The following is a 25500-nucleotide window of genomic DNA, read 5'->3' as shown; positions in this document are numbered from 1 at the left end:
CCCCCCTCTCTCTGTCTGAAATCCTGTATTCCCCCCTAGTGAAACCCAGAAAACTGATGAAAAGGAAGACGACAGCAAAGCAAGAAGAAAGTATATTTTATATTGTTACAAAGCATGCTTTACTAGTAACTTATTAAAGGGTTTACCTTTTCTGATTTTTTTAGTTTTTTTTGCAGATATCACACGAATTGTTGGCACTTATTATATGAATTAGGTCTGTTTGCACTGCACAATTGCGGTGTCTCATGTTCATTCATGAACTATCTAAAGTCTTTAAATTAATTTTTCTGGTTCTCACTTTAATAATTATTTTACTTATATATTCTAATTTCAAAACTTCTTTATGGAAAAAATAATCCATATCTGTTCTGTAATAGTTTGATGTTCATTGGTTACAAACATTAACAAACCAACAAAACAGAAAAACCAAATATATACAGGGTGACCCACAAAACATGGATTATAGTTTTTCAGCTATTTTAATCTTTAAAAAGAACTAGAAGAGTTGCTCCAGAATATAGTTTTTAGTTTTAAAATGGGTCCTATATAATCTAATTTTTTGTCGTTCGATCCTTCCACTTGGTGTAAAATTATGTAGAATATTCGAAAATCTCTCGATGTTAACTTCGGTTAACAAATATTGTTAAAGAAACAAAACAAAATTAATTTAAATATCTCAGATTTTTTTCTTTCCGATTATTCGATATAGTTTTACGCCGAACTATATATTCGATATAGTTTTACGCCGAACTATATATTCGATATAGTTTTACGTCGAACTATATATTCGATATAGTTTTACGCCGACCTGTATATTCGATATAGTTTAACGCCGAACTATATATTCGATATATAGTTTTACGCCGAACTATATATTCGATATATAGTTTTACGCCGAACTATATATTAGATATATAGTTTTACGCCGAACTATATATTCGATATAGTTTTACGCCGAACTAAATATTCGATATAGTTTTACGCCGAAATATATATTCGATATAGTTTTACGCCGAACTATAAAGCATCGATCGACAAAATTTGAATTCAACAACCCCTTCTAAATTAAAAACTTTATACAAGAGCAATTTTCAGTGTCATTTTAAAAGATTATTTTCGCTAATCCCTATTTTTTCGGGTCACCCTGTATAATTTTTAATCTGATAGGCATTGAAATTTACTTCAAACACCATATTTTGACTTAAAGTAAAGATTTTTGTTATAATTAAAACAAAGTAGTAATTGTACACCTTGTACACCTTGTTCACACATAAAAGACAGTTTGCCGAAGAATTGTCATTAAGATCCTGAAATAAACAAAATGCCTCGCGCACCTTTTTTCAGATGTTAAATGTTGCTCTTCAAGCGTTTTGCGCGTTTTTAAAGTTTTCCGGACAACATTTTTCATCATTCACCATCCATAAAGCATCCGTGGGGTCATGTGATTTGTCAAATAATAAGTTTTGCCGATTTGACGTTTATTGGAAACAAACAAACAAAGTATATAGATATAGATTATATAAATATGACCGATAGATTGGTCAATTATGTAGATATACCATCAAAGAGAATAGAATATATATTAGAGGGGAATTTAGACAATGAATTTTTTCAGTCCCTTTCAGCCTGAAAGGGAGTTCAAAGTGTACAAATTATGTAAATGTTATCAAAGTATATGCAGTAGAGTACATTAATACAGTATGATATCTAGACCATCAATTAAAATTTCTAATCTTTTTAAATCTGTTAAATAAACTTTATAAAATGAATTAGGTGAGTGAAAAACATCATTTGATTTATAGTTATAATGGAAATCATCGCGTTTGTAAAGAGAAAGGCATAGAGTCTATGTGAAATGATCATTGGTCAATTATGAAACCAGCCTATTTCATAATTTGGTTTTCTTTTAATATTAATCTTAGATTTTCTATAAAATGATGTTCCAGGGCCCAAAAGGTTATATAGCACAAATATGTGAAGTACACCTGCAGTATGGAAACAGTACAACAAAATGGCCGTTTTACACTTTTTTCTAGTAAATTCCCCTCTAATATATATTCTATTCTCTTTGTATACCACGGGCAGCCGTAGTACATTTGAATATCCGAGCCGGGTTAACCTTTCCGTTCCCAGTTTGTACTGTACCTAGCTCTAAGGACAGGACCAGCCGGTGCAACAAGGTTGACGCGGTCTGACTTTATGCTTCATATAGGTTGAATTTACTTTTACTAAAGAGGCAGCTGGGTGCATGATACATTTGTTGTACAGATTATACTCAGTATGTTTACAATTTCAACAAAAGTACAAAAATTAAGTACCCCTTTCCCTCCAAATTATTGTAGTTTAAATATTATCATGAATCTATAAGTATAAAGAAATATAAATGCTTTAAACAGATGTTTTTAAATTTTATCTTTCCAATGTATTTAATATTAACTAACCCCCTCCAATCCAGGTATTCAGAATGAGGGCAGATGCCAAAAATTTTTTTTACCCTTTTCATGTTTTGAAAATAATTCTTTTTTATTTATGAACTTTTTTACTTAAAGCGTTTTTTTGAATGTTTTCAAAATATAATTGAATAATTTTGAGAGTTGTAAAATACTGGTCTGTCTATAGTATCTGTATCAGGGCTTGAACATTAACAGTTGTTTCTACAAGATGGATTCAAATTTCAGTTTTTCAGGTAGAGTCATCAGATATACTGTAGAGTAGTGTAGATTCATCAGATATACTGTAAAGCAGTGTAGAGTCATCAGATATACTGTAGAGCAGTGAAGAGTCATCAGATATACTGTAGAGCAGTGTAGAGTCATCAGATATACTGTAGAGCAGTGTAGAGTCAACGGATATACTGTAGAGCAGTGTAGAGTCAACAGATATACTGTAGAGCAGTGTAGAGTCATCAGATATACTGTAGAGCAGTGTAGATTCATCAGATATACTGAAGAGCAGTGTAGAGTCATCAGATATACTGTAGAGTAGTGTAGAGTCATCAGATATACTGTAGAGCAGTGTAGAGTCATCATATACACTGTAGAGCAGTGTGGAGTCATATGATATACTGTAGAGCAGTTTAGAGTCGTCAGATATTCTGTAGAGCAGTGTAGAGTAATCAGATATATTGTAGAGAAAGTCATCAGATATACTGTAGAGCAGTGTAGAGTCATCAGATATACTGTAGAGCAGTTTAGAGTCATCAGATATACTGTAGAGCAGTGTTCTTGAATTTTTTAAATCGCCGGCTCAGATATACTGTAGAGCAGTGTAGAGTTATCAGATATACTGTAGAGCAGTGTAGAGTCATCAGATATACTGTAGAGCAGTGTAGAGTCATCAGATATACTGTAGAACAGTGTAGAGTCATCAGCTATACTGTAGAGCAGTGAAGAGTAATCAGAAATACTGTAGAGTATTGTAGAGTCATCAGATATACTGTAGAGCAGTGTAGAGTCATCATGTACACTGTAGAGCAGTGTAGAGTCATCAGATATACTGTAGAGCATTGAAGAGTCATCAGATATATTGTAGAGCAGTGTAGAGTCATCATATACACTGTAGAGTAGTGTATAGTCATCATATTCACTGAAGAACAGTGTAGAATCATCATATACACTGCAGAGCAATGAGAATCATCAGATATACTATAGAGCAGTGAAGAGTCATCAGATATACTGTAGTGCAGTGTAGAGTCATAATATACACTGTAGAGCAGTGTAGAGTCATCATGTATACTCTGAACTATAGTCATTAGTTTGAATTCTGAACTGATTATACTGAACTGATACTTAGTTAGAGCTGATTGTCTGATCTGATCATTATTTTGAACTGATGATTAGTTTAAATTTATCATTATTTTTAACTGATAGTCTGTATTTTTTTTTAGTACTTAGACTGACCTAAAATCTGACCTGAGCTTATTTCTGAACTGATAATAAGTTTGAAATGAAAATGATAACTCTGAAACTCCCAATAAAACATGGTAAAATTAAAGTAATAAATACCTTTAGGTATATTGTTTGTACTTGTAGCAAATTTCCTTAAAACTATAATAATAATTAAAAATCATAAATCCAGTACAGAATCCAGTACAGAATCCAGTACAGAATCCAGTACAGAATCCAGTACAGAATCCAGTACAGAATCCAGTACAGAATCAGTTACAAGCACCTGTTTTAGTATGAAATTTACATAGGAAATAAGTTTTTGCCACAAACTCTAATTTTGTAATCACTATATCTTTCCAACCTGGTGGTTTAAACCATTGATATTTCAAACTTAGATTATTTGATCTACCAGAAATCCCATTATGAAAATTTAAGGTCTTCAACATTGGTTTTCAAATCAGAGTTTGTGGCAAACACTCAATTACTTTTAGTTGTTGAAACCAATAATTATGACGGGGTTTCGCCAAATTTTAGTTTTTATACAAGAAATTAGAACAGGGCTTCCTCATTCGAAAACTCAACTTAACTTACATAAACTTTATTTTCAAGTCAACTTCTTACTCTCAGAACATCCTAAAACATTGTAATAAGAAATGAAATAAAATCGTGTAAGTATGATTAATGCAGATGATCAGATAACCAATAATAATACAGTGCTTCTCTTAATAAACCGAAATTTCTGAACACTTCAAAAAGACTTGAAATTCATCATTAATCTTTGAAATAGTTGACAGCATTCATTTGTCGACTTATTTTTATAAATATATTTCATGAAAAAATCATTACAATAAAGCCCTAGTCCTGCCATTTCAAAATGTAGTCTGTCTTATTCGTACTTGTATAAGTATTGGAGATATAAATTATTTTCTTCGGTCAATTTTGGCTTTATTTGATAGATTGGAATTTATAAACTTAATATCTTTTCATTTTGAAAGAAAAAAATGGCAGACCAAAATTTGACAAAAATCACACTAGAGTTATTTTGTAATACAGGGTGTCCCACGAAAAATGACAATAGCAAGACGACTTGAAAGTCGTCTTTGATATTTGAATTTATTTGTGACATTTAGTCTTCTATCTACTTTAACATGTATGATTCTTGAAACAATTATCCCATAATTTTCCTAGCCCTGGCATTTCCAAAAAGTGGTCTGCGTTTTTTGTGCTTTCAATATTACCGGAGATATAAAGAGTTTGGTTCATATTTCAATTTTGTTAAATAAAAGCAAAATTGTCGAAATTATCTCTAGAAATGTACTTTTAAAATTAGGTTGACAAATAAACGCAGCAAATTATATCAAAAATCAAGACGACATTCAAGTCATACTGTCAAGAGCATACTGTCATGTTTCGTGGGACACCCTGAGTTGTTTCATGAAAAATATTTTTAAAATTGGCTGCCAAACGCAGGCCGTAAACTATTTTTAATGTTAGACGACTTTCAAGTCTTTCGCAATTTTTAAGAACCAAGTTTACAATCATAGTATTAAAATCTTTCAGAAAAGTCTTTTTATTTTTGGAGATCTAATCATTAGTAATTAGTTAAAATAATTTTGTAAAACATCTGAGAATTCAGCTGAAAAATATCAATCAATGGATTTAATTGATCATGTATATAACCTAGGCTGGGAGAGCCAATACATAATTATCAAATTATGCGAAAAAAAAACATCTGTAGCTTGAGATTTTTCCTTGATATTTCAGAAAAAAAATGGCGGATGAAAAGAAAGCTGCAACAGCTGAAAAGAAAGTCGAACCTGTGGAAAGCAAAAGCGTGTACACAATCTGCAACTTTCTGTATTTATCCGTACATATCAGCTTATTTGTCATTCTAGGAAATTGCTTTAAAATAACTCAAAAAATGAAGTATTCAATTCATGATCAAGACCTGAAACCCAAATTATGAATGTTTTATCCACTTTCAAAACTAATTATTAATACCTGTGGAATCTCCATTTCTTTTTCATGATAGTTTAAACATTTTTAAAGCAATGAATCTTTAGTTGGAGTAATTGTAAAAGCAGCCGAATTTAGGAAAAAATAGAAAGAACACACCAGCTTTAACATCTTAAGAGCACAAGCACAATTCATTGCTTGAATTTATTGTTTAGATAAAAATTTTATAAGCAGGGTTGCCCACCATGAACAGAGAATTAAATGAAAGTTTTGTGGGTTGAGTTTAATTTTCTGTCTGAAATATATTTTCAATGGTGGGTCACGTGGGTGTGCTTAAAATTTTATAAAGAAAGATGCAAGTTATCAGTTGCAAAGACCTGAAAATGTAAAAATACTTTAAAATCTAATTTTGTTGGTATGATGAAAATAATCAATTTTCTTCGGTTTGAATCTATGATATTGATAGGGAGAGCTTGGACGCTAAAACAGCTGAACTGACTGCTCTAAATAATACTCTTAACAAATGCCTAAGAGATCACAGCATTGTTCGGTAAACCATAACACTTGAATTTTATCAATACCTTAACAAAAACTAATATTGGCATATGATCATTTCCCCCAATCAAATGCGTTCTGAGCCGGCGATTTAAAAAATTCAAGAAAATACGACTCGGGTCTAAGCTGTTGTTGAGCCTTATTTACGGCTTGGGCTTTCGAATTTAAGTTGCATCTATTTTTCAACAGAATTTAGTTCATAAAACCGGTTTAATGTTGTATTTGGCGGATTTTCATAGTTGGAATTGGTGCATTCCGAGTTTTGATGAGAATAAGACCCAACATTGAGCCTTATTCTTCACTAAAACCAACCAAGGTCGGTTTTATTTTCATTGGGCCTAACTTCTTAAGATTGGGTCTTAAAGCTGCGTTTAAGGAATTAAGACTCGAGCCGAAGCTTTTAAATCGCGGGCTCAGGTCTGAAAGGAAAAAGCGGGAAGCAGAGGAAAAGGAAATGAGAAGTTCTTTGGAGGAGACAATTCAGACTCAGAAATCTGCCATTGATACTCTTAACCTAGACTTAGCACAGGTAGAAACTATTGATACTCTTAACCTAGACTTAGCACAGGTAGAAACTATCGATACTCTTAACCTAGACTTAGCACAGGTAGAAACTATTAATACTCTTAACCTAGACTTAGCTCATGTAGAAACTATTAATACTCTTAACCTAGACTTAGCTAGTGTAGACACTATTGATACTCTTAACCTAGACTTAGTTCATGTAGAAACTATTGATACTCTTAACCTAGACTTAGCTCATGTAGAAACTATTAATACTCTTAACCTAGACTTAGCTAGTTCATGTAGAAACTATTGATACTCTTAACCTAGACTTAGCTCATGTAGAAACTATTGATACTCTTAACCTAGACTTAGTTCATGTAGAAACTATTATACTCTCAGCCTAGACTTAGCTCATGTAGAAACTAAAGAAACTCTTAACCTAAACTTTGCTCAGATAGAAACTATCGATAAAAAGTAGGCTTAGTTCAAGTAGAAACAATCAATAAAGAGTAGTAGGCTTAGTTCAAATAGAAACTATAGCATTAATATTCTAAACCTACACATGAAGTTTGTGTCTAAAGGTTCTTCTGCCGTGATGAATGGTTTTGTTGCTGTGTAGTTTACTGTGAATTGTCTCAATCAATCATATCTTGTAAAATAACTGCTGTTCTCCAGGTTGCTGAGAGAATAGAGACGACTGCTAAGAATTACCAGGATAAAGATAAGATAATAGCATCCAAGGACAAAGAGATTAAGAGGCTGACCAAGGAGCTTGAGGCAGCACAGAAGAGTGAAGAGACACTGAAAGGAGATCTTGCAGCAACATCTGCAAGTTTAGAGTTAAAGCAGGTAAGCTGCATATAAATAATACTTTACGCTCGTTAAAATGCAATTAATCTTAAAGAATCTATTTCATGTACTTTATCATTCATGCTAACCTCATGGTAAATTTGTTTAAGTAAATCATTTTTTAAGCATTTTAATTAACTGAGTTTTGGCCACAAACTCTGGTTTTTTAAGCTCCATATTTTTACACCCGATGTCGTAGAACTTAGATATTTCGAACTATTAATTCTGTTAGATTAAATAATCTAAGTTTAAAACATCAAAGGTGTACAGATTGCAAATATGTAAGGATTAGAAAACTTGAGTTTGTGAAAAAAATCAGATCATTGCTCCATACTATATGCACTGTGCTAAAAAGTTTAATTGGTTCCCAGATTTTCTTCCAAAAAATAAGACTTTTCTTTAATAATTTGTTCAATCTAAATGAAAATAATATAGAAATTAACTTTTTTATCAGCTTTGTTAGAAAGTATATCAAATCTAGAAATGTCCAATGCATCTTTTTAAATTATCCTTAACACTTAGTTCGCAGTGTTATAAAGTTTTCGGCTAGAAATTTCAAGCTTTTTTAGCCCTTAGCTTTAGCGAGGTACAAAATATAATCTTAAAAGACAAACCTACTTTAACACTGCGAACTAAAATAGTAGTTTTATAAATAATTAAAAGCATAATTTTAATTTCCAATGACGATGAACAAAAAAATAGGAATGAAATTATGAAATATGTCCAAACTGTTCTGCGTTTTTAATAGATCATAAATATTATTTTTCTTTAAGCTCTAATTTTTATTTAGAAGTATTTAGTTATATTATCTATTTGTTGACATGAATCATGAAAAGATAAAAATATTTCTGTATCGTTATAAAGTATGATGGGTCATGATTGGTTATCAATATCCCCCTCCCTTGCTTTACTATGCTGCAAGTCATCAAAATAAGAAAGCAACAACAGAGAACACAAAGAACCTAACCCAACCTTTTTTTTATCCTTTAGTTATCACCAATCAGACAAACAATAAATTATAAAATACAGTGATATTCAGAAAACGACATTTAGAATTAGAATCAAGTTATGACTTTAGAAAATCCATTAAGCATGAGACACGGCAATTGTGCAACGTAATCAGCATCATTTCACATAATTAGTGATATAATAAGTGTCTAGTAAAATTAATTGCTTTGTTACAACATCAAACACACTTAAATATTGTTAAAATGGCGCCTTCCTTTTCCATTGTTTCCGGTTATTGCACTGTAGTTAAAGGAAAACCTTATTTTTTAGTATGGAAGCTAAAATATGAAAAAATGATTACTATTTTTGGCCATTTTGTTTCTCCAACTTTTTTTCAGAGAAAAACTAAGTTTTAATAAAAAGTTTTGATTACAAAATGTGTTCTAGGAGGCTGTAAAAGAATGTGAAGTTTCTAACCAAGAAAGTATTAACAAGATAAAAGCTCTGGAAACTAGTCTGGATAAGAGTACGAAGACGACTGCTGAAACTAAGAAACAATTAGAAACTACCGCGGCATCTCTTGATCAAGGTATTACTAATTTATTTTTATTAAATACATCTTCTGTCTTTCTAGTTCGAAAAATATCTCATGAAAAATGAAAAATCTATATTTTGGCATGAATTGCAAGGATTGCATTTGAAGGGAGTACACCCATCACCATTAATGGGGTTAAATAGTTTAAAAAGATTATGAAGGTGCAAATATTATGGCTATAGTTTCTAGATAGATAAATAGATGAAAACATTTTTAGTTTAGAACTCAAATGTTGTTAAGCACTAAAACTGCAATTTTATATTCATAATTTGCAAATATATAATCCTGTGCTGAGTATATCTAATTTTATATTCATAATTTGCAAATATATAATCCTGTGCTGAGTATATCCAATTTTATATTCATAATTTGCAAATATATAATCCTGTGCTGAGTATATCTAATTTTATATTCATAATTTGCAAATATATAATCCTGTGCTGAGCATATCTAATTTTATATTCATAATTTGCAAATATATAATCCTGTGCTGAGCATATCTAATTTTATATTCATAATTTGCAAATATATAATCCTGTGCTGAGCATATCTAATTTTATATTCATAATTTGCAAATATATAATCCTGTGCTGAGCATATCTAATTTTATATTCATAATTTGCAAATATATAATCCTGTGCTGAGTATATCTAATTTGCAAATATATAATCCTGTGCTGAGCATATCTAATTTGCAAATATATAATCCTGTGCTGAGTATATCTAATTTGCAAATATATAATCCTGTGCTGAGCATATCTAATTTGCAAATATATAATCCTGTGCTGAGTATATCTAATTTGCAAATATATAATCCTGTGCTGAGTATATCTAATTTGCAGTCTTGACTTGAAAAATGTCCAACAATGATTAATGATTGAATATGATGTTAGGAAAGTCCAAGATCTCTGAGCTTGAGAAGAAGGTAAACCTACTCCAGGGGGAGAAGGAAGCACTAAGCAAGGGTTCGACAGAAACCAAAGCTCTCAGGTTAGATAAAAGAGGAATATGATTATAATCCATGGACCCCAGCTTAAGAAGTTCCTTTAAAAAATGTTTTGATGACAAACAATATTTTCACTTATTTCTTCAATCTTGTTCCTTAATTCTGCAAAAGCCTTTTTACCTCCGTTAATTTATCTGATTGAAGGGAGAAGGTTCAAGCTTTGGAAGGAGAGAAGGGAGGGATTATAAAGGAGAACGGAGAGCTAAAGCAGAAAGTGGGAATACTAGAGACATCTATCAGTGCTCAGGCAAAACAAATTCAAGAAAAAGATGAAGATATCAAGGTAAAAGGAAATGAGTTTTTGCCACAAACTCTAATTTGTTAATCCTTACATTTGTGCAACCCGATACCATAGACTATGAATTCTTATAGATCAAATAGTTTGAAATAGCAAAGGTGTACACCACCACTAGATTGCAAAGATAAAGGGATTAGACAATTTGAGTTTGTGGCAAAACTAAATTCCTTTATAATTATTTTAAAATTAATGATTAAAGTAAAATTAAAATACGTTGTACTCAGTGGAACCCCTAATGCTCTGATGTAGGAAAATAACTGTTACTTGTTATTATCAAGCAAGGAGTATGAAATAGAAGGGAGATACAACTGACGCGGCCCGCCCTACCATATGATTATACATGCTTTACAGACGGTACACCATTTATATAAGAAATATTCAGAATAGGTTATTGAATACGTGGTAATTGTACATCAGAAAAATATTTCTTATTTAAATGGAGTACCGTCTGCAAAGCATGTATAATCATATGGAAGGCCGGGCCGCGTCAGTTGTATCTCCCTTCTTTTTCATACTCCTTGGTCTCAAGTTATGATTTAACAACATGATATACGTACTATACGTAGAAGTTCAAATATTTTCTTTATGACAGCATCAAAGAAATCAAATGTACATAAAATTGGTTATGTTTCACCTATCTCTGCCTTTGTTTATTCCCGCTGTACTTGATATGAATGAATGAATGAAGTACTACTATATATAGATAACTATTTAAAAACGATATCAGAAAAATTTTGAATTTTAAAGGAAAAACTAAAATCTCTGAGAATTTTTTTTTTAACTCAGAAGATTAAAGATCCTCTCTTATCAATATTTGGTACCTGTACCTCTGTGGAAAAATATTTGAACAATCCCTTTCGTAAAAAATACAACTTTAGTTAAAATAATTTGTTCTGTTCTCTAGAAAAAAGCTGAAACCCTAGTTACTGCTCAAAAAGCATCTACAGACTGCAACAATCAACTTACTGCTCTTAGGAAATTTAAAACATTAATTATAATATAAATTTATTATATTATATAAATTATAATAATCAGAATATCGGTTTTTTAAACTTCCCTAACCTAAAAATTTTGAATTCGTTTAGATAATATCATTCTGAGCCGAGCTGAAATTTTTGTAAAAGACTAAAAGTAGCTTAACAAGGTTCGGCTAATTTAAATCATTCTTCAGCTGTTTTTAGCTTTCCCGGCCGAAAATGTGCACGTTTCTGTCTCTCTATCTATCTATCTTTCTTTATATCTTTGTGTCTGTCTATCTATCTATTTATCTATATTTATCTATCTATCTATTTATGGCACGTCAATCTCAATAAAAAAAATTTAAATGTCTTTGGTATGTCTGTTTACATTTTATTTTATACCCAAGAATAAAAATTCAAAATTTGTTTTGCTCCAAATTGCAGTTTAAAGATTTTTTTCTTTTTTCTCGATAGAATTTTAGATAAAGGGGTGATGCCTAAAATTTTTTTTTTATAATATCTAAGCTTTTACTATGATAACCTTAAAAACATACATTTCTCAAGGATATGAATCCAACACCAAGTCAAAAAGGTGAAATAACAATATCATTAAAATTAAATGTTTTCTTCTGTTATTTTTTTTATATCTTACAAAGTTTGAAAATGAACTGATACAGGACGGAGAAGGAGGAGAAAGAAAGGAATATTGCATCATTAACACAGGTTTAAATTTTTTTATTTCTTATAACTTTCAAAATGTAAAATATAATTAAAAAATTTAGAAATTTGCCGAATTGGAAAAGAAAAGTGCATGTGAGGCTGAAAGGTAAAATTAAAAAAATATAGAAATTTAAAATTAATAATTTTTAAAATGATGAAACTGTTTTTAAGACTAGCAACTGCGACAGAAGCTAAAAATGCTGCTGCCTGTAAAGAAAGAGAAGCTGCTTGTTTAAATAAACAAGCTGGAACTGCTGAAGAAGCTGCAAATGCGCGGAAACAAGTTGAAGCATCAGCTGCTACTATCAAAAGTAAAACAGAGGCCTTGGAAGCGTCTACCAAGAAAGTTGAAGAATTATCAAATGCTATAAAACAATGTCAAACGGGAAAGTAAACGGATCTTGTACAATTATACTATGGATATTTTAAAGCAAAACTCATGAACAGAATATTTGACTTTAGGGAGCAAAAGCATGAAAAAAAATCAAAGCTGTTGCCACAAACTCATATTTTCTAATTTTTATATCTTTGCAATCTAGTGATGTAAACCTTTCAGATTTCAAATTAAGATTATTTGATGTAACAGAATTCATAGTTTGAAATATCTAAGGGCATACGACATTGATATAGGGATAAGAAAATCAGAGTTTGTGGCAAAGACTCAATTTCTTTGTATAATTCTTGCGCCTTTAAATCAAATCAATGGTTCACTTTGCTCAATAAAACATTGTACATAAGTCGTGAGAAGATTGTTTTTATACCATGCATACATTTTTTTACTTTTTTTATGGAAGTTAGTGTGCAATTTTTTAACGTATGAAAGTGTTTTTGTGCATTTTTTTTTATTTTATCTGTGATAATAAACAATACTTAAACTATGACTTGATTTTCTGTTTTTTTCCCATCAATATTTTGCAGAAGAAAAGTCTAGAATGGCGCAAAAAAGTAGAATTTAATCAATCCCAAAGTATGGGATCAACCTCTTTATTCTTCATTTTTTAAATAAATTAAATTTAAATTTCTACTAAAAACATTCACGTAATAGTTTGCACTAGTTTTAGATTAATATCATAAAATATATTTAATTTTTGTTAATGCACAATGATTAACAGGAGCCAGGATTAACCGGTAAAATTGGGACTAGAAAGACGACATTACACTTTATTCAAGGTTATAATACCAATTGTTAAAACAGAGGCTATTCTCACTACTACAGAATTGAAAAAGCGTTTTAATGTTTCTTTTTATTGAAAAATTGTAAAATTATTATTCTTCATGTTCAGTTTGACCCAAAAGTATAGTTAATAAATTAATCTTCATATAATCTCAATGCATTTTTCCCTCCCCCTACCCTTGAAGGGACTGCAAATTTGAAATGACCCTCAACAAGAACTCACTTAAAAGCTTTTGTCAGAACAAGTATAAATAAGATATGCATATTTTTAAATTTGTTTTCTCTACAAAAGTGACTTCCACATTTCTAATGCAGGAAAACATATAGGAATTGTGTCAGAATTAAACACTTTTTAACCTAGAAAAACGACAATATCTTCCAAATTACAGATCAGATAAAGGTTTCAAGGGTTTACTGAGTTGATTCAAATTATTTTTTTCCGTTTGACATAAAAGTAGTTAATAACTTTATCTTCATGTCGTCTCAATGTATTTCCACTCCCTCCATCCCTTCCCCCTCAATCCCTCCCGCCCCTCTCCCCTTTATTTAATTCTTCTAGATGCTGCTTTTTAATTAAACAATGCAATAACAACACCAAACATGCAACTACCCCTCACCTCCCCTTCTTTCCCCTACTTCTAGCCCCACCCTTTCTTTCTTCTCTTTTTCTTACCCTTTCAACAGTCTCCTCAGCTGGTCTACCGTTGTCCAGCCGCCCCCCCCCCCGTCAATCCCTTAGTATATTCTAAGTATCTTTATCTTCAATGCATTGGATGTTTCACCCTTCGTAGTGTGTCCAGCGTACGCCGATGTTGCGCAGTCGAGTGAAGACAGCTCCGTAGCTAAGACGTGACATCTAACTCTCCGCGCTAAATTTCAATATTTCGAAGGTTTGGGGCAGGTTTTTTGGGTGGAGGGTCTGATAAGCATTTGTCAATTTTTCCAAAAGTTTTGGATTTTATTTTTTTTTAAATGCTTTAGAAGTTATGAACTCTTTTCTGAGAAAATAACTTCTGTACACTTTTTGCTTTGGAATATTTTATTTTAAAATAAAAACATTCTTTAAAAACTAGATTATTTATCATATCTCCATTTTTCTTTTAGAAGTTTGTATATTTATTATAAAATTATTCTCATTAGTATTCAGACAATAACCATTCACATATTGCAGTACACGTCAGACTAAAGTAAATTGCAGTGCACGTCAGACTAAAGTAAATTTCAGTGCACGTCAGACTAAAGTAAATTGCAGGTAAAATTGAAATATGAAATGTTTTCTATCATAACTCCTTTATTTGAAGAGCTATTGAGAAGAACAAAATGTTTAAATTTCTAATATAAAACCAACTAACACTTATACTTCTGCGTAAAATTAAAGCTATAGAAGCTTTGAGGTCTCAAAGTTGTAGCATAGAAGTTACATTCTCCTTTATCTGGTTTGCAGTGAGTGAGAGTAATGTTTAACCACTCAAGAGGTCATCACTTCAAAAAATTGAAGTCAAACCTTATAGAAATCCAACGTTTAGAAACTGCTACGTATAGCAACAAGGCGTATTTTCCGGGAGAACATTTTTTATATTTTTGAGAAATGAAATAATCAGTGTAAAGTAGATATAATTTTCATAAAATCCTTTTATTTAAATGGTAAAACGGAATTTTATGAAATCATATTAGCATTACTAGAGAACTTTTTTTTATACTTTTAAGAAATTTTTTTTCTAAAAATAAAACTGTAGATAGCATTTTATAAAAAAAAATTTTTAAATAGTAACATGCAATTTTATGTATAACCATATAATCATTCATTTATGCTGTCAGTACATAATAAAATCTGGGGACTTTAAACACAATAGAGAGCAGTACAAATGTACATATTAAACTATTTTGCTCCTTTAATGTCTAGGGTATGTTAAAAAAATAGAAATTATGATAATGATAATGATAAGCTACAATGTTTTACAAAAGCGTTTAATTTCTCAAAAATATAAAAAATGTTCTCTCGGAAAATACGCCTTGTTGCTTTACGTAGCTGTTTCTATACGTTGGATTTCTATAAGGTTTGACTTCCAAAAAACTTTCCTATCTGAATTTTGTGTAGCTGTTAAGAACTTAAAAATGTGTAAAGAAAAAGCTCGAAAACAAAGAGTAGATGAAGAAATAATTTAATCTACATATACAGTGAGAACCAGAAAACTCTGGAATAGGAAGAAGACTTTTAGACACAATTTATGGCTTTTAAATGTCCTATATATTTCAGAGACAGCATTTGTAGAATGTAAACCGACAAATTTCACTTAATGATTTAATCACGCACGTCTGCCCCTTTAGTAAAAGTAAATTCAACCTATATGAAGCATAAAGTCTGACCGCGTCCACCTTGTTGCACCGGCTAGTCCTGTTCATAGAGCTAGGTACAGTACAAACTGGGACCGGAAAGGTTGACCCGGCTCGGAAATTCAAATGTACTACGGCTCCCCGTGTAATGTTGTCTTTGTCTTGATCTTTATTTTTTTATTTTAAAATACTAAAACGATTTCATATGTATTTCATATATTTCTGGGATTTTACTAAAGGGTGCCTTTTTCTATCTTTGCTTTTTATACTTTCTAAGCAAGACTAAACTAGTTTGCATTACTTGGCAGTCTGTACCAAGAAAGAAAAAGTTCTAAAAAAAGAGGCAGTAAGGACTGGTGATTATTATTATTATTATTATTATTATTATTGCATCCCTACTCCCTTTTTTTTAGATGTTCCGAAATGTAAGATAAACATCACATTTAAATTAGAAATCATAAGAGGGAAGTTACAAACGAGTGCAACCAGAAATGCTTGGGAATTTGAAAAAATACAAAGGAATTGAGTCTTTGCCACAAACTCTGATTTTTCAATCCCTGTATCATTTCAATGCGATGTTGTAGACGTTTGATTTTTCAAACTATAAATTATGTAAGAACAAATAGTCTAAGTTTGAAATATCAAAGACTTACACCATCATGTTGCAGGGATATAGGGATTATAAAATTTAATTTTGTGGCGAAAACTCAATTCCTTTTAGACAAAATAAAGTTTTTCAAATGAGATATGATATAAAAATTTATCTCAAAAATTTAAACGTTACGCCATCTGTGTTTTAACGTTCCAAATTTAAGTTTCAAGAATAGCTCCAAATTTTCTTATCTAAACAATTTTTCCCCATAAATATTCTATGTTTTCTGAACATTTTAAAAATGTGGAAACAATAGCATTTTGTTGCAAATTTTCTTTGAAAAGTATGAACATAAAACAGGGTAACCATGAATATATAAAGAGTATACAAAGAGTTAAACCCATGCAAGTTATCTTATTCCCACTGCTCAAACAAACTAGAAAATAACCGGTATTTCTAATTACATCTATAATCCCTTTTTATGTTTAATTAGCTGAAGGGACCGGCATTGCCCGTGGAAAAAATTAGATTTTTATATTTTGTTACCCGCGGGATACCCCTGGGTTCCCTCAAAAAAATTCAGCCCATTCGGTCCAGCCGTTTGGCCGGCTATAGGGAACATATACGAATGTCTTGTTTCATTCTTTTATTATATATATAAAGATTTATTCACACACAAAGATATAAATACATATATAAATGGTGTAGTTAAAATTTGTTTAAATAAATTTTTTTTTTGAAAATACAGGTTTCCAAAAGAAAAATAGAAAAAATATGCAAAATTATGCACAAATAGAAAACATTGATTTTTACTCACTACATAACATATTTACCTATCCTATGTCCTGCTCCTGTACATGTTACCTATCCCATGTCCTGCTCCTTTTATGTTACCTATCCCATGTCCTGCTCCTGTAAATGTTACCTATCCCATGTCCTGCTCCTTTAAATGTTACCTATTCCATGTCCTGCTCTCGTAGATGTTACCTATCCCATGTCATGCTCCTGTAAATGTTACCTATCCCATGTCCTGCTCCTGTAAATGTTACCTATCCCATGTCCTGCTTCTGTAAATGTTACCTATCCCATGTCATATTATATAGATTAGAAGGAGAAGGATGGATTTAAACACTCTATTTGAAAGAAGAAGTTTTTTGTAGCTCTTGGTTGCTGAATATCTTAGTAAATGAATATCAATCATCTTTAATCAATGAAAAGTATTTAATCTATTCATGACCGCTCATTCATCATATTTAATGTCCAATGTGAAGTCAGCTTGTGACAACTCTGAAAAGATGACATATCTGCTTTATTTATCAGCAGAATGCAGAATGCCGGATGTGCATTTTTAAGAGACATTTAAAATACTCCTGAAGGACACAGTGTCCAATTTCAGGGTTGTTTTTTAATATATTTTTATTACAGCAGGGTGTTACTTGAGTTCATTTTGTAACATTTTAGATTGGTTAAACTGCTTTTAAGATGTCAAGAAATGTTTTTTTATTAAAAATTGATACAAAAAGACAATTCGATCAAATAAAAGTTCAATTTATTTTCTTAAAGTTTTTCCTTTTTTTTACTCCTATAGATAGATTTAAGCCAATTGGCGTCTACTGTCAGATTTGTAAAAGATACTTTTTTGGGCTTTGCATTGAATGTATGGCCAATAATAAAATCAATTAAACTTGCATAACATCTAATAATAAAATGAAACATAAATTTATCTATTGTTTGGCATGGCCCCCCACTAGTCCTATTTGAATTGGGTGAATATACAGGGTGTATCGTGAAACATGAGAGTTTTCTGATTACAAAATTTCCGGAGATATCCAGAAATTCAAATTTTTTAAATCTCCGGTAAGCACTAAGAAGACAGACCACATTTTGAAATTTCAAGAACTGAAGAATTACTTGTTTCGAAAATCCTATTTGTAAAAGTAGGTTGACGCATGAGTGCTGCAAATCACTTCAAAGATCAAAGACGATCTTCATGTCGCCTCTGTACTGCCATGTTTGGTGGGACACCCTGTATTTAAAAATCTTTATAATGTGTCACGTAGGTTGACATTAGATACCAACACACAATACGCATGAGTTAAATTAGGATGCATTTTATGCAAGCAAGTTCGTCACGCGTAGATATTCAAGTTTTCATTCAAGGCCCGACTGGTTCCTAGATTTTATAGATTTCCTCATTTTCCGGAAATCAAGGGTTCCGTGGTTTTTGTCGCATTTCTTGGATTTCCTGATATTTGGTGTCTTTTATTAGGATTACCTTGATTTCCTATGCTCTGTTCCGGCCTGGTTTCATCGTTCTTTTTAAAATGTTTTCAAATAATCAGTTAGTTTAAATTAGTTTATTATTTTCTAAAATACGTGGTGATGTCTCTCTGACTGATGACCTAGTCCAGTATGTTTCTTGACTGTAGTTGTACCTAAAATAAAAGTTTTCATTTGGGTTATGATCACAAATATTATAATAATAATATTAAATATTAAATAATATTTTATATTTAATCACAAATATTATATTAAATTATTATATATGCCAGAGTTGTCAAATAAGAATTGTTAGTTTTTTATTTAAAACCAAAATCTTCTTTCTAGATTTGTAAAAGCTGCAAATGATTGATTTTTCACTTAAAACATATTCTTTCTATCAATTTTCGAAAAAAACACGAATTTCATGCATTTCTAGAAGAAGAAAAATTAACGTCCGCAAAAATTTTTTAAAAAAGATTTTGTTCAGAGCAAAAATAAGTGGACACGGGTTGTTTCCATTTGGTGTTAGGACCAATAGGAACTAGTTTTTGTTTGTAAACAATAACATGATTTGTAACAATGAAACTGTTGAAACTTATCTGTTTTAATACGTTAAACGTTATTTTTAAATACTGGCAAATTATATCCCTCTCTTCTTTGCTCCATCCTTCTTGTTTTAAATATTATTTACAGAAATAATATACAGTAAACTTCTATAGAATCTGTTTACATGAAAAGATTAGAATATGGCTACAAATAATATACAGTAAACTTCTATAGAATCTGTTTACATGAAAAGATTAGAATATGGCTACAAATAATATACAGTAAACTTCTATAGAATCTGTTTACATGAAAAGATTAGAATATGGCTTCAAATGGCTTAACTAATCCGGTATGAAATGCTTTATTTTAGTCAAGGTATAGGATTAAGATTAGGATGGGGGGGGGGCGGGGCGGGGGGATCAGATATTATTGCATGATGGGCGTTAACTAAGCTGTATACAAGCTCTGCCCTTTACAGTGGGTAGAAAACTTTTTTTTACATGGATTTGACGAAACCAAGTTTAGACAATGTATTCCATGCCACAAACTCTGATTTTCTAATCCTTATATCTTTGTGACCCGATGTCTAAAACCTTAAATATTTTAATAAATTAATTCTGTTAGATCAATGAATCTAAGCTTTAAATATCAAAGGTTTACACGATCCGGTTGCATAGATATAGGAGAAAAGTCAAATTTGAGTTTGTGTAAAAGAGTCAATTTCTTAACATAGATAAGGCATGAGAAATATTGTCTGCTTTTCTTTTTACAAATTATAACGAATTGCAGCAGAAAAACTGGGTTTCAGAAACCAAGTTTTGTTATTTCAAAAATCCTAAAGTTTCGTGTTCTGCCAACACTTATACTGTAAACTACGGAAGGGTAATCAGTCTAAATCACTTTTTTCCCTTTCTAGATCCGTCAGGATCAGTTCACCATTTTTCATGAATTCAAAGTTGAAAAAAAATGTTTTCTGACCTTATAAAAGGATTATGTAGTACTCAAGAATTCATGATATAGAATAGAATTAGGGGACTCGTGTATCATACAGACATTAATCAAACGTTGGTTGTTCTTCCTTGTTTGAAACTTGTTTCTTTCTATGAAAAATCTTTTAGTAGATCATTTAAAGACAATATTTAATGCAAAATACTAAATTCAACATTCTGATCTTTATTTTTTTTGATAGATTTTTGTTTTGTTATCAAAGTGTGATCCGGTAACCCTATAGCTCCTAATTTTTATCTAAATTTTTGGTTGCAAAAGAACACGCACTACTCTTCTATTCGAATGCACTAATATAATAAAAACGCACACAAGTTTGACATACAGACATTGCAACAAAACAAACATTACCCAGTTTATGTTTAAGTTTAAAGGGACTGTAAGCGTAATTTCAAGTGAACCTCCATGCAATTAAATATGGCAATGCCCGATTCACAACAGTACTTTTAAAATCCTTGTCTTATCAAGTCTGAATTATATATCAATGTTTATTTTCGTTTACGTCTTCTCTGCAAAAGTTACTTGTGCATCATTTGCTTATAAAAAGCAATGGAGAAATTATCATACTCAAAAATGTTCGAGTGAGGAAACCACTGTATCTTCCACATTTAGGACCTGTTTAATGCTTCAAATTAAATTGCCTTTTTTGCATTGATGATACCTTGAAATAACGCTTACAGTCCCATTATTCTAAAACTTAAGACTCACCCTGTGTATTAGGTCGACACCAATCTAACCACATCTCAGTGGTTTGGGGTTTGATAAACTCAGAAATAAATTACAATAATTGATTGTTATTTTGCAATCAATTCTCACACAACCCCAGTGCACACCCTCCTCCCTCCTCCATACCACTTTGTCATTTCAATTCTTTTAATTTTCTTTCAGCACTGTTTTTCTTATATTATTATTTTAATGTTTTCTTATCTTTGAAAATTTGGTTTTACTTCCGTTTCATTCCTTTCTTGTTAATTCATTTTCTTATGTCCTGAAACCCCTGTCTTCTCTCCATACAGTGTTGCCAACGAAAGATGAGACTGTACAGACGGCTGTACTGAATTTATTCAGTCTTCGATTTAACATGATTGGGATCCTGAAACTGTAAACTGTCTCTCTTTTGTCAAATCATTTGATTCACCAGTAGAAGCTTGATTAGAAGCATGATTAGAAGCATGATTAGAACCATGATTAGAAGCATTATTAGAAGCATGATGAGAAGCATGATTAGAAGTATGATTAGAAGCATGATTAGAAGCATGATTAGAAGCATGATTAGAAGCATGATTAGAAGCATGATTAGAAGACTATTTCAGGTCGAAATTGCAATTTCATCTTTTGTGGGTAACCCTGTGTGTACTGAGTACATTCTATACAACTTCTATCTGCATAAATCGGAAGCAGATCGCATGAACCGGGTATGGTATGGTTTGGTTTGGTATGGTTTGCGCATGTGAATGATTGATTGTTAAAAGAAGTCTCCAGCATTGATTGGGTAAGCACGTCCTGCCAAATCAATCATTTACATTTTCACAGCTCAGTCATACACCATAGATACCCCATAGATACCCCATAGATACACCATAGATACACCATAGATACACCATAGATACACCATAGATACACCATATAGATACACCATAGATACACCATAGATACACCATAGATACACCATAGATACACCATATATACACCATAGATACACCATAGATACACCATAGATACCCCTTTAACCATATATTCCAATCTTGAATATCATTCTATACTTTAAAGGGACTGTTCTCTTATCGGAAGAAAAAGATTTTGTACAAAAATAGTGAGTTGGTGTTTATCTGGAACTCTAGTGACTGCTGAAGGGGCCGTGGGAAAATTTGGGGAACGTCCCCCCCCTAGAAAAATTTGGAGAGCTTCTAGCATGAGAGAGGGGGCAACAAGGCCAGCTAGTTCCTTTGATTTGATTTTTAACATAAATTAACAACATATTGACACAAAAGTGACAAACATACCTTTAAAAATTACAAATATTCGGGGTGCTTTGCATGCATTATTTTAATTATTCCCCCCCTCCCCCCAGACAATTTTGTACTCCGACCCTATTAGATAGTGTAGCTAAGCTAAGAAAATTAAGATAAGCAAAATGATTATTACTTCTCGTATATAAATCTAATGCATGTAGGTTCCATATACAGAATAAAATATATATTGATATTCTTTATCAACAAATAAAACCATGAAATGATGAAGGCTGTATTGGAGCTTTATCACAGCTGTTTAAAGGGGTTGTAAGCGTTATTTCAAGTGACCCTCCAAAGATTGCCAAGCCTGATTCACAACGGTACCCTTAAGAACGGTGTCTAATCAAGCATGAATTAAATATGAATGATTAAAATTTTGAATACTGGATATTTTTAATTGAGAGTTCTCTACAAAAGTGATTTTATTTTCATTTCTACTGCAAGAAAAGATATGAGAATTATCGGAGTTAAATGTTTTGAAAAACTACAATATCTTCCATATTATTGATTGAATAAAGGTTTAAAGGATACACAAAGAGTCACTCGTAGTACAGGGTGTTTATTTTTCTTGTCAGTCCCTTGGTTTCTGGAACACCCTGTAACCCGGATAAACTTGATGAGTAGTAATAAACCCTGGATATAATAACCCTGCCGTCAAATTCTTGATATTCACCCGACTGAGATCTGCCTAATCCTGGTCCAATCAAACTTATTTTAAACTATAAACTTCCTCATAACTTCTCCTCCTAGTACTCCACATACATACACCCTGAGCTAGATCTCATCCTGGAGTCCAGATCTTATTCTTCTCATCAGTCCCACAGCAGGAGATATTTTTGCATACTGAGATTAATCATCATAGAACCCAGATCCTAGATCCTGGACCGGCCCTTGATTCCAGATCCTAGATCCTGGACCCTTGATTCTAGATCCTTGATACTAGATCCTAGATTCTATATCCTTGATTCTAGATCATAGATTTCATGCACTAGATCCTAGATCCTAGATTCCATACACTAGATCCTAGATCCCATACACTAGATCCTAGATCCCATGCACTATATCCTAGATCCTATGCACTAGATCCTAGATCCTAGATTCCATACACTATATCCTAGATCCAATGCACTAGATCCTAGATCCCATGCACTAGATCCTAGATCCTAGATTCCATACACTAGATACTAGACCCCATGTACTAGATCCAAGATCCTAGATTCTATGCACTAAATCATAGTTCCTGGATTCTATGCACTAGATCATAGATCCTAGATCCTAGATACTAGATACTATATCCTAGATCTTAGATACTAGATCCTAGATTCTAGATCCTAGATCCTAGATCCTAGATCCTAGATACTAGATACTATATCCTATATCCTAGATCCTAGATCCTAGATCCTAGATCCTAGATCCTAGATCCTAGATCCTAGATCCTAGATCCTAGATCCTAGATTCTAGATCCTAGATTCTAGATCCTAGATCCTAGATTCTAGATCCTAGATTCTAGATCCTAGATCCTAGATCCTAGATCCTAGATCCTAGGTCCTAAATCCTAATCCTAGATCCTAGATCCTGGATCCTAGATCCTAGATCCTAGATCCTAGATCCAAGATCCTAGATCCTAGGCCCTAGATTTTAGATATTATGCACTAGATCCTAGATTCTAGATTTTAGATACTATGCAAATCCTAGATCCTAGATCCTAGAGTTTACAGGAAAGTATCCTGCTCTAGACAATGGACTAATATTTGATACTAATAAACCAAGTTGCTCCCGGTTTGTTTGTTGAAAATACCTTTAATTCCATCATGTGGTTTAAACATAACTATAGGGAAGACAAGGTTAAGACATTACACGTTTTGTTTAACAATAAGATAATCTATACTTGGCAGGGGCGTACACAGGTATATATTTATATTCCAGGGGGAGNACTTCTAGTTATCTGTCTAAAAATTAATCATATCACCTAACTTATTGTCCTACTATATCTATTTATAAAATATATATTTTTTTTTTTCTAACAAAGTATATTTCTTTCTTTCGATCTATCTATCTATCTATCTATCTGTCAAGGAAGTAAGTTTTCTTGAATATTTAAAAATGTCTAGAATATGCATTTTGTATTCTGTATTTATTCTATTCTATTTACACATTTTTGAAAATATTAAATTTACGTGTTCAAGGTTTATGGAAATGAAATTTCTGCAGATATATAATGACATATCTACATTTTTTCTAAATACTTTAAAGTATTCTTTTACATAAATTCCATGTTTAATGAAAAACTTCATGAGCGAAAAGTTCGCCAAATCTTAAGTTAGGATTTATTGTTTTTTTTATTTTCTTTACAAATTCATAAGGTTAAAATATGTTTTTTGATAATTTGAAAAATAAAAAGTCCAGGCTAGTTTTGAAATATAAACGAAAAGTTACTTTTTCATCCATTACGTGACAGTAATGTTTTTAATGCCTCTTCTCCTGGGGCGTGACGAAAAATATGGTTGTAAAATTATATATATTATTAGCAGTACAATAATAAATTTTCAGCTTTCTCATTCAAAATGCAAAAATGATTTGCATAAATGTTTTTGTTCGATGTAAATACCCTGAAAACCCCTCTTGGCCTCTTTCATGGGAAGAGTTCCCATTTCAGGCCTCTTGCATCAAAGAGTTCATAAAACAAAGTTTTTATTTTTTAACCTTTAAAACGTGTTTACTGTTCATAATCGAACTCTTTGGAGTTTATTTTATAGGACTGAACCCCCTTGAATATAACCAGGGCAAGATGTTTCTTTAATTTGAATTCAATCGGAGTTTTGAACTATATTTTTACAAACTTTAAACGGAGTTTTCTTGTTCACCCTCAACTGAGCTTGTGGTGTGTACTGCAGTGATTTCCAGTACACACACCGAAGAAATTGGATTTAGTGGAGAGTTTGTTAAACTTTTTCATTTAAAACACATTTAAAAAGAAGTAAAACAAAGAAATGACGGAAAATTATGTTCTTAGGTCAAATTGGGATCGAAAGTCACAACTAGTTTACCGAACTTTTAAACTAGCCCAAGTTAGCGAAAAATAAAAATCTTTAGGATAGACCATTATAAAGATTTAGTTTTTTCTGTCCAATGTTTTATGCAAACTCTCATCTGTTTTAACAGTGCTAACATGTCTGATGTGTTTTGTTAAATGTTACTTTTTTTTAGATTTATGAAATCATTAATAATGGCATATATTTAAAAAAAGAGGAATAAGTACAATTTCATATTAAACAAATATATCTGCCTAGTTACAA

At 31.6% G+C, this 25500-nt stretch overlaps 1 protein-coding gene across 2 annotated transcripts; it reads left to right on the top strand.

Moving 5' to 3' along the window:
• The first annotated feature begins 5634 nt into the window (after positions 1 to 5634).
• LOC111703808 (synaptonemal complex protein 1) lies at positions 5635 to 12827 on the top strand. Of its 2 annotated transcripts, XM_023475870.1 has the most exons (12): positions 5635 to 5782; positions 5951 to 5981; positions 6310 to 6393; positions 6816 to 6927; positions 7581 to 7754; positions 9150 to 9291; positions 10190 to 10286; positions 10447 to 10585; positions 11505 to 11575; positions 12237 to 12282; positions 12342 to 12385; positions 12451 to 12827. In XM_023475870.1, exons 1-12 carry the CDS (start codon positions 5659 to 5661, stop codon positions 12671 to 12673), a joined length of 1287 nt encoding a protein of 428 aa, XP_023331638.1. In that variant the 5' UTR covers positions 5635 to 5658; the 3' UTR covers positions 12674 to 12827. The 2 variants fall into 2 exon arrangements, with proteins under 2 accessions (XP_023331638.1, XP_023331639.1); XM_023475871.1 differs by lacking the exon at positions 6310 to 6393.
• Positions 12828 to 25500: the final 12673 nt, after the last annotated feature.

This window comes from Eurytemora carolleeae, unplaced genomic scaffold (genome assembly GCF_000591075.1).
Source record: "Eurytemora carolleeae unplaced genomic scaffold, Eaff_2.0 scaffold114, whole genome shotgun sequence".
Classification (NCBI taxonomy): domain Eukaryota; kingdom Metazoa; phylum Arthropoda; class Copepoda; order Calanoida; family Temoridae; genus Eurytemora; species Eurytemora carolleeae.
The sequence above is the reverse complement of the archived record's forward strand: the minus strand, read 5'-3'. Positions and strand labels throughout refer to the sequence as shown.